This window comes from Populus nigra, chromosome 1, assembly GCF_951802175.1.
Source record: "Populus nigra chromosome 1, ddPopNigr1.1, whole genome shotgun sequence".
NCBI classification, from domain to species: domain Eukaryota; kingdom Viridiplantae; phylum Streptophyta; class Magnoliopsida; order Malpighiales; family Salicaceae; genus Populus; species Populus nigra.
The window spans coordinates 46554478-46570086 of record NC_084852.1 but is presented as its reverse complement, the minus strand read 5'-3'; the positions used below and the strand labels follow the sequence as shown (position 1 = coordinate 46570086).

Genomic DNA, 15609 nt, shown 5'->3' with positions numbered 1-15609 from the left:
TATTTTGTTAAAAAAATCCATAAATTGGGCTCATAGAAACAGTTCTATCAACTCATAAGGCCCAGTCCCATTTTATTTTGCCTGGGAAGACCATGTGTCACAATCACCATCAAAATCAAACCTCTCCGGTCTCCACTCCAAAACAGTAACACACCAAACCACACAAAAATCCTAGTACTAATTGTGACTTTGTTACAAAATTTCCCTAGAAAATCAATAGGAAAACAAGCAGGAGAGAAAATGGGTGTCTTTGCAGCAGTAGGGGTGTTGCTTCCCTTCCCGTATTACTACTGGCTATGGACAAACCCACAAGCATGGGTGAACCTATGTGGGAAAGACAAGAACCCATCAAAGGTTATGTCTTATGTTTCACATTTCCTCAAGTTGTTGCAGTTCATTTCTCTTTTTTCAGTTTCCACTCTCTCTTGGCCTCCTCCTCTCTACTTCTGGCCCCTCTTTGGCTTTGGTCAGTTCCTCAACTTCAGGTCAGTCAATCACTGTACTATCTATATCTGACTTATTTATGTATGTCTGTAAAGATTGGTTTTTTTAATTGAATAATGTACAGTTTGATGACTTTCTGATTGTGATGGATTGTTGGTGAAAGACCAAGCTAGGAATTCATGTAAACCTTACTTCATTTTTTGGCAAAAGAGATTGCAAATGCTTGGTTATGGATACTAGCATATCAATATATGCCTACAAAGATCGGTTTTTGGTAGCTTAAATGTTCCCATGTTGGTAACTTTTTGATGGGGATGAATTGTTGGTTATGGACCCAATTCAGAATTCAAGTTTTGCTTCTCTTTTTAGGTAATAGAAATGAAAAATACTTGGTGTAGTTGAGTAATGGTAATTATGGTGCTTTGTTGTGAGGTGGACTGGTGGATTTACCTTGAAGCAACTTTTAAGGCTTTAATCTATTTTTTTGCTTATTTAATGCTTTATGGCATACTTTATCATTCTATAACCAAGTGCTGGTAGCTGTCATTGATTTGCTTTGCTGTTAGCTCCTATCATTTAGAATTAGGTAACCCCTGTTGCTCAATAGATGAGTGTGGTTGAATTGGAACATAAGAACTGTCATACAATACACACCATTGATAAAGCAAAAAAAGAATGGTTTCTTTCCTTCCTTATTTCTCTCACTTTTATACTATATTTTGGGTTTACTTCCACATAGGCAATCTACTAGCCTTCCCTTTGATCTTTTTCATGTTAAACTTGATGCCGTAATGGCTTCCATTTATATAATAAGCTTATAGTTCAGCCAAAGAAAAGAGTATTTTGTAGGTTATTGCTGGAGTTTGGTTCTTATAATTAATCAAAATCTGAATCCGGTCTAAAAGAGCTGATCTTCACCCTTTTTCATGTTTCTTTCTTATCTGTTCAATTACTTGGATATTTGATGGTGATTAGCCCTATTCCTACCCATAAGACCTCTAGCCTAACTAAAGGCAGAATTGATCCTCGTATCTATGACACCTTTATAGAAAATACTCTCAAGCAGGCTGGTCACACATTGATGTTAAGATGTGCATGTCATTGTTCTATTCTGGTCACTCAAGTTTAGTCTAGGTTATTGCTCTGTGGATTACTCATATAGTCTGTGTGTAATTGTTGGTTTCATATTCCAGTCTAGACCTGCTTACTCTTGCAGTTTCAGCATGTCAGTAAGTTTGTGTAGTTTTGATATTAGTATATAAATGGTCTGTTTCGAGTATAAGAGCAACCAATCAAGCAGTCTTTGAAATCAATGGCTGTCGTTGCATGATGCTTGCCTGAGAAGCATAATTTCTTCAATGCCTCATTCTTGACCATACTGTCTGCGAATTTGCTTTTTGTGTGTTTATCTCTTTTGATATTTTTTGTTCTCTCTTTTTTCTTTGCCCTTTTTCCTCTAACCACAGTTTTAACCTACAGTTTCAGCTCTCGTCATAAAATTCTGAAATTAATGAGAATCTGGTCTATGTTTTCGGACCGAATAATAATCGTCTAAAATATCAGATTTGGTGGAAAACTAAAAGATCCTGCAGTAGGTGGGGTTATCAAATATACCTAGTTCTGATACAGAACAGCTTTTCGCTAGCTTATTTCATTCTGCTTAAATTTTGGCCTTTGATTGGCATACCCCATTTAAAAGCAGTATAAAATAAGAAATGCAATTTTAACTTTCCTGTTAAGATATTGTCTATAACCTCAGAATGGACACCCTTTGCATACTTTATCTTCCATGATTAGATGCTTATCTGTGGATATCTAGTCCTGATTCCCTGGTCCCTTTTTGTGAACGTGCATCATGATATATGAATGGTTGTTTCTTTGCTTGGACCTTCCCAGGAGAAGTGTACAGTTCAGATTCCCAAGTCCTTATTTTGTGGCTGATATTTCACATGTTTTGTTTTTGTAATTGGATGACTTCCTTGAACTGAAAAAAAGTTTTGTTTTACAATTTTGGCAAATCACTGTATCTGTTTTGGGGAGTTATTCTTTGGCGGTGGGGTACTGGTAGTGGAAAATAAACCAGAAACTGTTCTCTTATATTATGATTCTGAGGCTTTACTTGAGTATTTTAGCCGCTGCTGTCTAAATAAGTGTAAAATTGTGTGGAATTATGCTGCCTCTATCCACTTCATTTTGTGGTTATAATAAAACCTTCACATTATAGGGTATACCAATTGCTTGGTGAATCCGGTACTTACTATGGTGTACGCTTTGGGAAGAACATCCCTTGGGTGACACAGTTCCCATTCGGGGTTATACAAGATCCACAATATGTTGGAAGCATTTTGAGTCTTTTTGCATGCCTATCTTGGACCCCTTTCCAATACATTCTCTTGTGGACTCTGGGCTATGTATTCATGATCTATGTGGAATCAAAAGAGGATCCAGCTACTCGAGCAAAGCCAATATCTTGATTACAAATGTTGCAATTTTACCGTCTAATGATCTCCAAGAAGAGAGTGGATGGTTGGAAGATGCTCTCTTTCTCAGCTCTTTAGGTCCGGTTGAATAACATCTTCATTTTGAACATCTTAGCCCTGTATTTCTTTCAAATTTTGATGATTAATTATTTTTCTCATTCTAATTACTTTAGAAGGTGCTTCTTGTTTTACAAAGTTTCCTTGTAGTGTAATTTTCACCTAGTAGATTTACATTACATTTTGGCTGAATATTTTTACAGTTAACTAGTCAAGGCATTAATTTTGAAGCTGCATTTTACTGAATTTTACAACTCAAGCCATGGTATTACGAGTTATATTAAGATTAATCGTGTCATCAAGCTGTAATCTATAGATGACAGAAAAGTGTTTTTGGGTAGATAGCGTTTGAATGTATGTATGATTAGAAGATTCAAACCCTGTTCTTAGTTGGCTATATATTCCAACTCCATGAGCTTCAGACTGTCACTGTCTTGACAATGCTCGTAGAAAATTAAATTTCTCACTGGGTAAATCCTGAAGACTATTCATTCTTTAAGCCATTTTTCAAACCAGACTCAGAGGTTAAAAGCTCATGGATTGAGAATGGATCCAGGTTAACCCAGCCTTTGACTTTTTGGAGAATAAAAGCCCAAAACCATGGAGTTTTGGTCCAAAAATCTGGGTTTTTCACCTGCCAAGGCTAGACCCGGGTTGGTGGATCACCAGGTTGACCCTGTTTCTGTATACTGCTTCAAACTCTATTTTACAAATTGGCATTTAACATCAATTTTGATTTCCCATTGGCTGGACATTCATAATACAAATGAAAGTTGAGAGAAGGAAAAGGAGAGAAGAAGCACAGAATCATAACTCCAAAAATAAAGCCCTTCTTTTCCTTCTAGACCAGAGCTAGGGACATATCAAAAATTTGCATTGCCTGTTTCACAGCTCCTACATCTATGTCTTTTAGTTTCCCAGTTTTAGATGAGACAATAATGCATTTCTTCTCCTCTGCATTGGGAACAAATACTTTACCCTTCTCTTCAGAACCGAACAGTGCAATGCTGCAAAAGATTGAGCATAAACACAAATCAAAATAGTTGATAAAAACAATTTCTTTGAGCAAAGAAATTACCTAGGTTTCTCTCGTGCATTTGCAAGTTGGATTGCCGCTGTGTTTGTTGTGATCACCCCAGCTGAATCATTGATGAGGGCTGCCAGCTGAGAAGTAAACAGAATTATACTTGGCAAAACGAAACAACCAACATTAAAGCTTGGAAAACTCAAAAGCATTCTCTTACTGTTGATTATTATTAGCTTTCTGAAAATGTTTTCGTCGGAAAAAACATGATTTGATGACAGAACCTTCAACAGAAGCCATGCATGATGCTTTTTTTTTTTGAGAATTTTGTGGACAACATTATGATTTATAAGAAAATGACTGGAAGATGACACTTACCTGTCCTGGAGTAGTGATGAAGACAATACCGATATCTTCATTATAAATTATTTCCTCCACATTTTCCCTTTCTTTCTCATGTGGAATGACAAAAACTGGCTTAAATCCACTGTTTGAAAGAGGAGAGTAAATTAAAATAGAGAGCAAGTGGAAATCAAGCTATCCATGCATATTATGGGCAAAACTGAAACTAAGCTTTAGATAGTTCTTTAATGATAGGGCATATTGTTAAAGTCCATCCATACCTTATAGCATCAGCTATTTGATCCCATACTTCAAGCGGTAACAAGCTATCAGTATCACCTCTAGACTGCATTGAAGCCTTTGAATCCGATTCTATCCCGTGAATCACAATATATTTCCCTTTCTCTGCACCAGCAGCCCTATATTTTGCCTCTACGTACTCTTTCAGCTTCCTTGAAAGTGAAACTCTTAGTGGAGGCACTGGTTGCCGGGGCACATTGTAAATTGGTCTTCCTAGCCAATCAAGCATCTGATGGTACCTAAATAAAACACAGTGCAATTTTTGGATTAGGCAGGTTCTTTCAATTCCGTGTTCAGGTTTTCCTCGGCAATTTCGTGCCAGGTCCACGTTGTTGTATAGTGTTTAAAATCACCTCCACCTCATCAACAAGGTGCGTCTCTCTTTTGCAATAAACAACTTAGATTGATAAACCATTAACAATCAAGATGCTGTCTAAATTTCCATGGAACAAGTGTTGGAAATGATTATGCTGTGTAATAAACTCACATGTGGTAACCCCCTTCTGAAAGATTCGCGCTATCTGGTGTGAATGTTTCTGTCAGAAGGAGCCCTGCTCCTGCTGCATTCACATTGGGGTATATGTAGCTAACTTTATCCCGAGCCGACGACATGAACATGAATGATGCATGGCCAAGCCCTGCCAATTTCGTTGATAAGATCAAGTCATAGTACCTATTCTGCAAGCACAAGGCAACCATCCTTCAAATCTAATCAACCTAAGCCAATAACCCCTGGAAATGGCAAGTTGATGTGGGAAACACATATTCTAGTCAGGGTTTTGAGACTTAAATAAACGAAGATGGTTTGATTATATCTAAAATGCAACAGCTGGAGCTTCTTGGCATCCTAAATAATAAATATTGCAATCTATACTCAACTTGAAACTGAAACAGAAATTCCAGCCTGCTCAGGTGACCAAATGAGATATAATCATCAAAAGAGCAAAGGCAAGTATGCAAGCCACCAACCTTAAGAACTCCAATCATGTCGGTATAAATTGCTGGCTCAGGATCACCATCAGGATCATAAACATTTGCCCATCTCACATTCTTATTCAACTCATAACACTGTTTCCCTCTATCTGATGCCAACACATCCACTAGAATACCAGGGTACCTTAAACAAGACCATAGTAAATTAGTAATTAAGCATCATTAATAGATAAAACAAGAATTGACTATTTTCATTCGTATAAAATATACTAGATCATAGCATCATTCCTGTCTTTCAGCATACCTGTCTTTCAGCATTTGAATGACAGGAAAGAAGAGCAAGTTCTCATAAACACCACCAGAAATCATACAACAGCACCTCCTTACATCACCTCTAATTTTCAATCCCAACTGAGCAACCTCTACATTATAACCTTTCGGGAACTTAAGGAATCCATATGGGTTGTTGGGGTTATCAACTGGCCTAGTATCTTCATCTTGCTTTCCATCTACAAACAATGAGCCATATTCCATATCAGGGTCCTCTCCATCATCAAAAATATCAATCCATGGGTTCTTTTTCTTTGCATAGGGGGTCAGAATGCTTGGTTTTCTAGTACATGGAAGATGATGGTCTGCTGATGCGCTAAAAACCGACTGCTTGCCGGTGAAATGAGTCGAGGGAAGTGAGGGTGGGTTAGTGAGGAAAGGAGAGATGGTTTTGGGCAGCAAAGATGTTGAAGCCATGAGGTGGATAGTTTTTTTTTATCAGTTGGAGTTAGTTTTGTTATGCAAACTTCTTCGCTATGTGAGTTGTAGAAGTTGGGATTTCAATGTGTGGAAGCTAGTTGGATAAGTGCCTTGGTGGGTCCTTGCTTGCTCTTTTTTGTGTTTTTCATTTTTTTAAATAAAAAATAAATAAAAAATATTCATGAGATTAAGGATTGCTTGAAGGGGATAAGGAGCAGGATGAAAGATATGAGAGGGCAATTTAAATCAAAGTTATTAAATCTGTTTTTGGCTTATAAATTGGTTTAAAGCTTTGATAGGAGATTAGATAGGTTAATTTGGATTGATTTAAATTAATTTAAAATAATATTATTTTAATTTTTTTTTAAATGATATTATTTTTTAAAAATAAAAATAAAACTATATCTCACTCAATTTTTAACTAGGATGACGTAAGTGACTTCTGCTTGTTTTAACCTAACAATTCTTTTTTAAAATCATAACTAATTTTTTAAAAATTATAATTACAAAAACTATCATAATAAAACACATTAAATAAGAAAAAAATTATGTGCTAGTGGATAATGAGATTGAGATGATAAGGACTTGTGGGCCAATTAACTATGTGTGGCAACTGAATGTTAAAATTAATTATTTTTAGTATTTATTATTATTTTAATGTGTAGATATTAAAATAAATTTTAAAAAATTAAATATATTATTTTAATATATTTTTAAATAAAAAATATTTAAAATATGATTTTTATCGTATTTCTAAACGGATCGTAATAATCACCAATTCTTAGATCACTTCTAGCAAGATTATTTTTCCTCTGTGATTTATGTTATTTTTTATATTAGACAATAAATAGTATCATTATCATATTTAAACAAACTCTTTGAATAATTTTAAGCGATCATTTCCTAAATCATTCGATGCATTTAAAGGAATAAATACCTCTCCTCTCCGTCTTTTCTTGACTTATGAAGTTAACAGTAGTGATTATTTTTTGTTTGATTTGGTTTTTATAAAAAAAATAATTAAATTAAATTTTTTAAAAAGGAATTGGAACCAAATTAAAGCTGGTTCAAACTAACCAGTTTTGGTTTGATTTGGTTATTTTAGAACAACAACCGGTTCAAACTGACAGGTTCCGATTTGGCTCGGTTTTTTCGGTTTGGGTTTGGTTCGGTTTGGTTTTTTCTGTTTCAGACTTATAAAACCGAAACCAAACCAGTCGGTTTTTTAAAAATTCTAATCGGTTTAATAGGGTTTTTTTCATGGTTTGGTTTTTTTTGTTATTTTCTCGGTTTTTCGGTTTTTTACTTACCCCTAGAAGTTAACATCTAATGAAATTTATTAATTTTTTTTAAATAAACTTAATCATAAAAGGAAGGGCATGTTGTTAAACTCGTCAAAAAAAAAATTGACTTAATTTTAATTAATACCTGACCTGATAAAAGAATATCACTTACTATCAGAATAAATAATAAAGAATCATTTCCTCTAGATATTAACCATAAAATACACTATATTATAGCCATGGCCATCCATCCGTATCCTTTTATAATTAGCAAAGACTAGGTTTGGTACCGCACTTCAATTGCTGCAAATGTATTTTAAAAAAGAAAAAATAATATATGTTGTTGAGGATACATAAGTTTTTTTAAAAAATAATCATGATAATCTAAAAAAATAATTAAAAAAAAAACATATGATGTAGCTCAATTTTCAACTTATTAAACACAAAAAGATAAAATAAAGTAAAAAAAAAACCCTCAAAAAATCAAGTTTGATAACCTACACGTATTGCCATAAAATCAATTTTCAACATATTACAAATTAGGATTGAAGGATAAAATTGAAAACAAAATAAAATTTTACAAAAGGACTAAGAATAAAAATTAAAAATTAAAAGAAGAAGGACCAAAGTGAAAATCTCCATAAATCAAAGGACAACTTTTAAATTTTGCATGACTAGCAAAATTTAAGGGGAGAAGAGAAAAGACAGGAAAAAAAGTGTTATTGGTGATAAAATATGCCGCCACCAACTACACGTATTGCCATAACAGGAAGAGGATGCTAGGGTACTTTCAACGATGCATTAAAAGGGAGATTTTGATCATCAGGAGATGCCGCTTGAAAGGTGTGGGCACCTCCCACACGCTGAGGCATGCACTTGCTATTTATTTTTTGGTTTTTTTTAAATTTAGTCAAATATTAAATTGTCTTTCAACCAACTTAATAATAATAAAAAAAAACATAGTAAAAATACAAAAAAGTCATTGGATGTTAGATTTATGTTTTTTTTTTTGCTTTCAAGGGCATTTGGTCATTTTACCATGTTTTTAAAATATAAAAAAACTTATTTTTCCATAATCAATTTAGCAATAACTAATGCATCTTATGAAAAAACTTTAATGCCTTCGATAATCGGTGTAATATTTTTGGATATGAAGGGAAAAGATATTATTATATTGTTTTAATATACAGTGCAAATAAATTTGTGTTAACAATGATTTTTTATATCTAATTAGATTTGTTAATATTAAACTTGGACTCGACATCAGTCGGTCTAAGATTCAAAATATGAATTGAATTAGTTAAACTAAGTAAATCCAAAACTATATCATTTTAATTATTTTTTTTAAATCTTAAAACCACATTATTTTGTTAGAAAAAAAATAATTAAGTTCTTATCAGATTTAAGTTTAAAGTTTAAACAATCAATTTTACCTAAATTAATTTAAAATTCAGCCTAGACATGTCCCATATTAACCATTCTTGCCATTTAATAACGGTGATAATAAAACAAACAAATCCAAAAAAGAAGGCAATCAGTTTGCGATCTCGGAAAAAAAAAATGTCGGACAAAACATCAACTTTTTAGTAAAGAGTCTAAAGACAGACATCCTGTTACGTGGCACACTTTAACTGGTAAGTTCCCTTCCTATCTCCAAAAGGAAAACTAAAAGCCCGCAAAATTTTCCCTATCTGACTTTCAACACCATCGACAAATTTCCTCTCCGCTTTCTCAGTACCCAAACATAACTTCAGTTAGAGTATATTTGGTATTGCGGTAGCTGTTGTAGTTGTAGTTTGAAAAAGTTGTTTTATGAAAAATATTTTTAATTGAGGTTGGTTTGAAAAAATAGATATTTGATTAAAACTGTAGTTGAAATTAAAATTGAATAAAAAGTAGTTTAATGTGTTTAGTTAAGAATGCTTTTGAAATTAAAGTTATAAAATAATTTTAAAATATATATATATATATATATATATATATATATATATATATATTAAAATTGATGGTTTTTAATTTAAATGTTGTAGATTTAACTATTGTTATTACTTCATCAAATAAATAATACTTTATATAAAATATTTTTTATTATACCATTAAACTATCTACAATTCCATTACGTACAAAATTCATTCGACAAAAATTACAGTTTCTATTATTTTTCGAGCATGTAATAAAATTAGATAAAATATTATTAGGAATAAAATTGATTTGATATTACAGTGCGAGTGAATTTAATTCACTCTACACTAGTTTTTCGGGAAAAAAATATTGTTTACATGACAATGCGAGTGAATTAACTTTAAACTAGTTTTTTTAAAAAAAAATACAGAAACTAATAAAAAAAAAAGTTCACTCAAATACGTGAACAGTGCAATTCACTTGCACTGTTCGCACAAACAGTGCAAGTGAATTGCACTGTGCACGTAAACACAAAATTTCAAAAAGCAGCTATGAGCTGCTTTGTAAAATTTGCATGCAAAACGTGAAATTGTATGGGACCCACCAAAATTAAATTGTGTTTTTAGCGTAACCAAATATCATATTTGCTGTGATTACTTCAAACGCAGAAACAACTACGCAAACAAACGGCCTCTTACTCTCCTTCCAAAAACATTAATGATAATTAAAAGCATGTTTAATATTTCAATAGTGATAATTTTTAAAGTATTTTTATTTAAAAATATATTTAAATAATATTTATTTATTTTTTAAAGAATTTGGCTGCAATATTACACACATTTTTAGAGTCTTTTGTTTTTATATTTTAAAAATATTTTTTACAAAAATTAAACTTTTTCTAAAAAAATTTTAAATCATTTTAATAACTACAGCGCAAACAATAGCCACCGAAAAAAAGGCAATGTTCCTACCAACGAGAAACAACAGCCGCAAGAAACGGAGTCCAACAACAAGAACAAGAAGAATGCGGCAGTGAAAAATTCGTAGTTGAGAGACAAAAGTCCATGAATGCTTCCTGCTCCTCTGACGCCTCGTCGGAACACTCGTCGCCGCTCGGCCGGGAGCCGTCATCGTCCTTGTCGTGGTCCAGTGGGGAATGGCGGCAAGAAGGATTGCGGTGGTGAAGGAAGAAGCAATGTGGTGGTGGTGGTGAGAGTGAAGTACTTACTAGTGGGGGGTGATAGTACTGATAACTTTCAACTTCAAAGTAAAAAATAGGTGTGCTGGGTTACACCTACTACTGGTAAGTTTTTGAACCTCCCTCTCCCTCTCTGTTTTGTTCTTTTTGTGTATTTTTTGTAAGCGTGTTTGAATTGGGTGTGTTTTTATTTGGATATTGATGTTTAGTAATTTGTGGAACTTCAAGAATTGAGAGGTATTGATGGTAAAAGTTTTAAAAAGGCAAGATTTTTGCATTTGGTATTTGATGTTGAGTGGTTTAATGCTCCTGCTTGTTTATAAGAAATAGAGATTGAAAAACAAGTAGGAAACTAGTCATTGATGACAAAAAAAGGAATAAGAATTTATGTTGAAATTGGGTTTAGAACATGGTACAAGTAAGTGGGGTTCATATTAAATTGCAAATTGTTGCACTCTTGTTATTTTCTCATGTCAAAGAAGGCACTTGCATTGACAGATGAAAGACTCATTAGCAATGAACCAAGGAGTGCGCTTTCTGGTAAGAGGCCCTTGCGAGGCTAATAATCTGCTTCCATTAGTAGTGAGCATCTGCTGTAAAAGTGATGTTTCATACAAGAGAACCTCAGTGCGTTATTTGATGCATCATCCTGTTGATTTAGCTGAATGATTGATGAAATCTTTGCTCTTATCATATTTATGTGAAATTTAGCCATGGTTGGTTTATAATCAATCTATGTAGTGCAAAATATTTATGATCATGAAAGAGAGAGAGAGAGAGTCTGTCACTAAATCTTGAATTATTTTGGCATAAAACCTTAAAGAAGTGATTTATATTACTATTATTTTCACTGATGTGGCAAGATGCTCGTATCTTGAGGGGGTTAATTGACAAAGTTTATTCCCGCGTTAATTAATGCCAGAGATGTGTGTCCTGTGCATTCTGAGGATTCATCCCCGTCTCATCTGTGGTCATGCTCCGGAAGCAAGATCCCGCTATTCACAGTCCTGCGGGGCTAGACCTCACCAAAACTCATCGATAGGAAAATATTTTCCTTTCCAAACCAATAGAGACTGGTGTCCCATTAACTCTGAATTAATGCTTTTATTAATAATAAATATATGGGTTATATTTTTATTTTAAATTCATAAATTAAATATTAGATTCATTAATCTAATATTATATAGATATTAAAGATAAATTAAGCTTTTATTAATAATAAATATGTATTTGTATGAATATAATAATATCACGTGTAACCAACTGATTGACTACAAGGCATATTAAACTAACAAATCCGATGTTAAATTAGGCTTGAAATTTTTCAGGTGATTTCAAGGCTATTTTCTTGTGATACGTCACTTATCACTTATTGAATAGTTGTATATCTCAAAATTAGACCTGGAAGTTATTGTTTTGGCTATTTTAGTTATTTTCTTATATATTTTTTAATTTTAATTATTTATTTTCTACTTAGTTTATATTTTTTATTTAGATCAGTGTTTTAAGAGTCATATCAGTTGTTGGGGTGTTTTTTTTTATTATTCAAATTATTATTTAGATATAATAAAATACTAGAGAGATTTCTCTCCACTTAACCTTGGAGCTTTAGAACATAGTCTTTATCTTTGCTATACCTGAGTTAGATTTAAAGCAAATCATGACCAGAAACATGATGGTTTATATTCAGTTTGTTAACTTGTAAACGTTCTGCATTCCGTGGCAGGCTGCAAATTGCCAGATATTTTGCCTGTAATATAATTAAGTTTTGAGCTTTTTCACAAAGTTGCCGTCGCTAATTAATTTTTCCCCGCTTTCTAAAAGATCCATGCTATGCCACTTTTCATGATGAAGATTGGGGAGTCCCAGTCCATGATGACAAGTATGTCATGCACAAAACCCTTTGGATAATCTTCTTCCAAAGCAAAGGGGATCTGGTAGCTTCCTCAGTCTGTGATCATTTCTTTTGATGTGCAGGAAGCTGTTTGAACAGCTAAGCCTATCAGGAGCTTTGGCTGAACTTACATGGCCTGTCATCCCTAACAAAAGGCATATATTTAGGCATTGGTTATTTCAATTAAATGTGTTTGTTATGATAGATGCACTTCACTTGCTTGGTGTACTGGCATTCAATAACCAAAAGGCAATGTGAATTGTCGATGCTCGAACTTTTAATGGGTTTCACTTTGTTGACACGGAGTTATCTGCATGCAGGGAAGTCATTTTGGATTTTGATCCAATTGCTAATGAGAGAAAGATAGCACTTCCAAATGCTCAAACTTTCTTCCTACTGTCAGAAAGTTCCGATCAATCGTTGAAAATGCTCATCAAATGTGCAAGGTGGAGACATGAACTTTTCTATTCATTTCTTGCGTGTTGATTAATTCATGTTGTAAGCCTAATATTCGACTCCCTTTTTTTTGCGACTTTTGTTAATAACTCATGGTAAAGAAAGCTCTGGGCTCGGTATAATATTGTCGAAGATTGTCCCAACCCATGACCTCCAAACTGCTGTAAACTCGCAGCTTGTTGTTGATGCTGCAGTTCATAGATGAGTTTGGCTCTTTTATTAAACACACCTCGAACTTTGTCAACCATAAGCCAATTCCGATATTCCCACCAAGTTCCAGTCAAGAGTCCAAAAGCAGAGCTCATAAGCAAGGACACGGCAAGAAGAGGGTTTTGAAGTGTTGGTCCAACAGCTATATACTCATTCATGCAAGCGGCTGGACTAACAAATGACCATCTCATAAGTTGCTTCAGATTCCAAGCGGACCACCAAGGGAGAAGCGAGGGTAAAGGATGGCTATCTTGAGGCGAAGACCAAAGTGAAAGAAATTGTAGGATTCAATGGATGCTGAATTATCTGGTGGTGCAAGTAAATTTACATGTTGAATCGACCTGGATTTAGTGACTTTTCCTGGTGGAATGGGAAACTGAATGGATGAGATGTTAGAATAATCTCTGCGATAATGTTTTCGCTCCCACACGTCTCAAATGGTAGGATTCAATTTTATTCTTGGAATGTCCATCATGGCCCAACTAATTTTCTGTGATTGAAAGAGACTGCTGTGCTCCTTTAGATTTTTGAAGTCGTAATCAAGTTCTGCTCACGTAAAATGATTCAGTGAATGCAGGTATTGCGACAAAAAATTCACTCACGGTTACATGAACATTTCATGTCGGTATTTCAAGTTCTCTGTTCCTTTCCTTTTCAAGGTTGAGTATTGATTCTTGAATTATTGTAGTCAAATAAGCTTTCCGACATACATTTAATTAGCACTTTTCCTTTTGGATTACGGCAAAAGTATTCTTCTAGACTTGGCTGCTGCCTGCGTGGCTGAAAAATTCGGATGTCTAGCTTGGAATAGTCATCAGTCACACCTCAAATTCTTGGAATGCTAAAGTAATGGTATGCTAGAAAATATTGATTAGATTGTACTGAACTTAAATAATTGTTTTGTATTGTGATTGGTGTGCTGAGGTTGGAATGAATAATTTGTTTTTATTTCATGTTTAGTAGATATTAGAAGGAATTCTGTTCACCTGAGATATAGACCAATCTGGTTTTAAAAAATATAAAGAAGTAATTGATTCGATTTGACCGTTTAAAAATTTAAATTATCTATCATGTGATAAAATATAGGTAAAAAATATATTAATGGTAAAAAATACATTGATTTTATAAAAATATTTTGGTCAAAATAAACTTACGTAGATTTTTTTAAAATAATTAGGTAAACTTAGGTTAACTCTCTTGACCCGTGATTCAAGCCTCGCTTTATATCAACTCTCGAGTCAAGTTTTAAAACTATGATAATAAACATTTTTATTTATATGTTGACTTGGATCAACCCAGGTTGACCCTCCCGACTTGTGACCTCGATCTTGTCCTAAGTTAACTTTCAAGTTGGGTTTTAAAACTATTATAATAATCATGTTTATCTTTATATTGATTTAAATCAACCCAAGTTAATCCTCAAATCCCGTGACTTGAGCCTTATCCTGGGTCGATTTTTGAATCGAGTTTTAAAACTATAATAGTAACTATTTTCATTTTTATGTTGCCTCGAGTCAACCCGGGTCGACTATCCCAACCTGTGGCCATGGTCTTGCATTGTGTTGAACCCTTAGTCAGAATTTAAAACTTATGATAATAACTATTTGAATCCTTACGTTAACCCATGTTAATGGTCAAACTAACTTGTGACCCAATCCTGATCCCGGATCGACCTCCTAGTAGGGTTTTAAAACTATGATCATAAATATTTTTATTTTTATGTTGAACCGAGTCAATAGTTAACCTGATCCATGACGAGAGAGAGAGTTATTTTTATCCTTATATTAATTCGAGTCAATGATCAACTCAAGTTCTGTCCTCGTTCGACTCTCAAGTCGAGTTTTAAAACTATAATAATAATAATTTTTATTTTTATATTGATTCAGGTTAATGGTCAACTTGACCTGTGACCCCGACCTGATCCCAGATAAATTTTCGAGTCAGATTTTAAAATTATGATAATATATAATTATTTTTACTTTTATTTAGACTAATCAGGTTATGAATAGAATTGTACAATCTTGTCCATCCTTTTTTGGTGAATAAACTGTTGGTTTTGATCTCTTGGCTCGTTACAGGAAATACATGTTCTTGTACTTTTAACAAGGCATCTAAAGATACCACAGCCTAGTTTGAAAACATTTTCGACATACAAAAGCAAAATCAAGATCCTTACAGCAATATACTCCTTCGGTTCATAATCATTGCAAGATCCTTCTTGACTAATGGTGAAGTTACACAGCGGTAACGCTCTCTCTTGGTCGAGTTGTATCCTTCAATTTTTGCGAATATCTGCCAATTACTAGCAAGCATTCTTGCGTGGATTAAGACTCGTT

The 15609-nt window shown here is 33.6% G+C and overlaps 2 protein-coding genes and 1 long non-coding RNA gene across 4 annotated transcripts; 2 read left to right on the top strand and 1 right to left on the bottom strand.

Annotated features, from left to right (window-relative positions):
- Positions 1–90: 90 nt before the first annotated feature.
- Positions 91–3227, top strand: LOC133694707 (phosphatidyl-N-methylethanolamine N-methyltransferase-like). Its single transcript, XM_062116375.1, has 2 exons — positions 91–485; positions 2669–3227. The coding sequence occupies exons 1-2, from the start codon at positions 241–243 to the stop codon at positions 2916–2918; spliced, it is 495 nt and encodes a 164-aa protein (XP_061972359.1). The 5' UTR covers positions 91–240; the 3' UTR covers positions 2919–3227.
- A 473-nt stretch (positions 3228–3700) lies between these two features.
- On the bottom strand, positions 3701–6385 carry LOC133694860 (photosynthetic NDH subunit of subcomplex B 1, chloroplastic). Its single transcript, XM_062116558.1, has 7 exons — positions 5885–6385; positions 5617–5764; positions 5135–5325; positions 4629–4886; positions 4384–4492; positions 4060–4145; positions 3701–3988 (listed from the first exon to the last, which is right to left on the bottom strand). Exons 1-7 carry the CDS (start codon positions 6325–6327, stop codon positions 3823–3825), a joined length of 1401 nt encoding a protein of 466 aa, XP_061972542.1. The 5' UTR covers positions 6328–6385; the 3' UTR covers positions 3701–3822.
- Positions 6386–10462: 4077 nt separating this feature from the next.
- On the top strand, positions 10463–14226 carry LOC133703522 (uncharacterized). 2 transcript variants are annotated; one of them, XR_009843901.1, is made up of 3 exons: positions 10463–10818; positions 12928–13053; positions 13165–14226. It is a non-coding gene; the product is annotated as an uncharacterized LOC133703522 (long non-coding RNA). The 2 variants fall into 2 exon arrangements; XR_009843900.1 differs by having other exon boundaries at positions 12928–14226.
- The last annotated feature ends 1383 nt before the right edge of the window (positions 14227–15609 follow it).

Bases quoted from the DNA above. Each gene is read 5' to 3' on its own strand.
- LOC133694707 (XM_062116375.1), top strand. From the start codon at position 241: ATGGGTGTCTTTGCAGCAGTAGGGGTGTTGCTTCCCTTCCCGTATTAC. The intron at 486-2,668 runs GTCAGTCAATCA...TTCACATTATAG, and splicing joins GGTCAGTTCCTCAACTTCAG to GGTATACCAATTGCTTGGTG.
- LOC133694860 (XM_062116558.1), bottom strand. From the start codon at position 6,327: ATGGCTTCAACATCTTTGCTGCCCAAAACCATCTCTCCTTTCCTCACT. The intron at 4,146-4,383 runs GTAAGTGTCATC...TTTACTTCTCAG, and splicing joins TCATCACTACTCCAGGACAG to CTGGCAGCCCTCATCAATGA. The intron at 3,989-4,059 runs GTAATTTCTTTG...AATCTTTTGCAG, and splicing joins AATGCACGAGAGAAACCTAG to CATTGCACTGTTCGGTTCTG.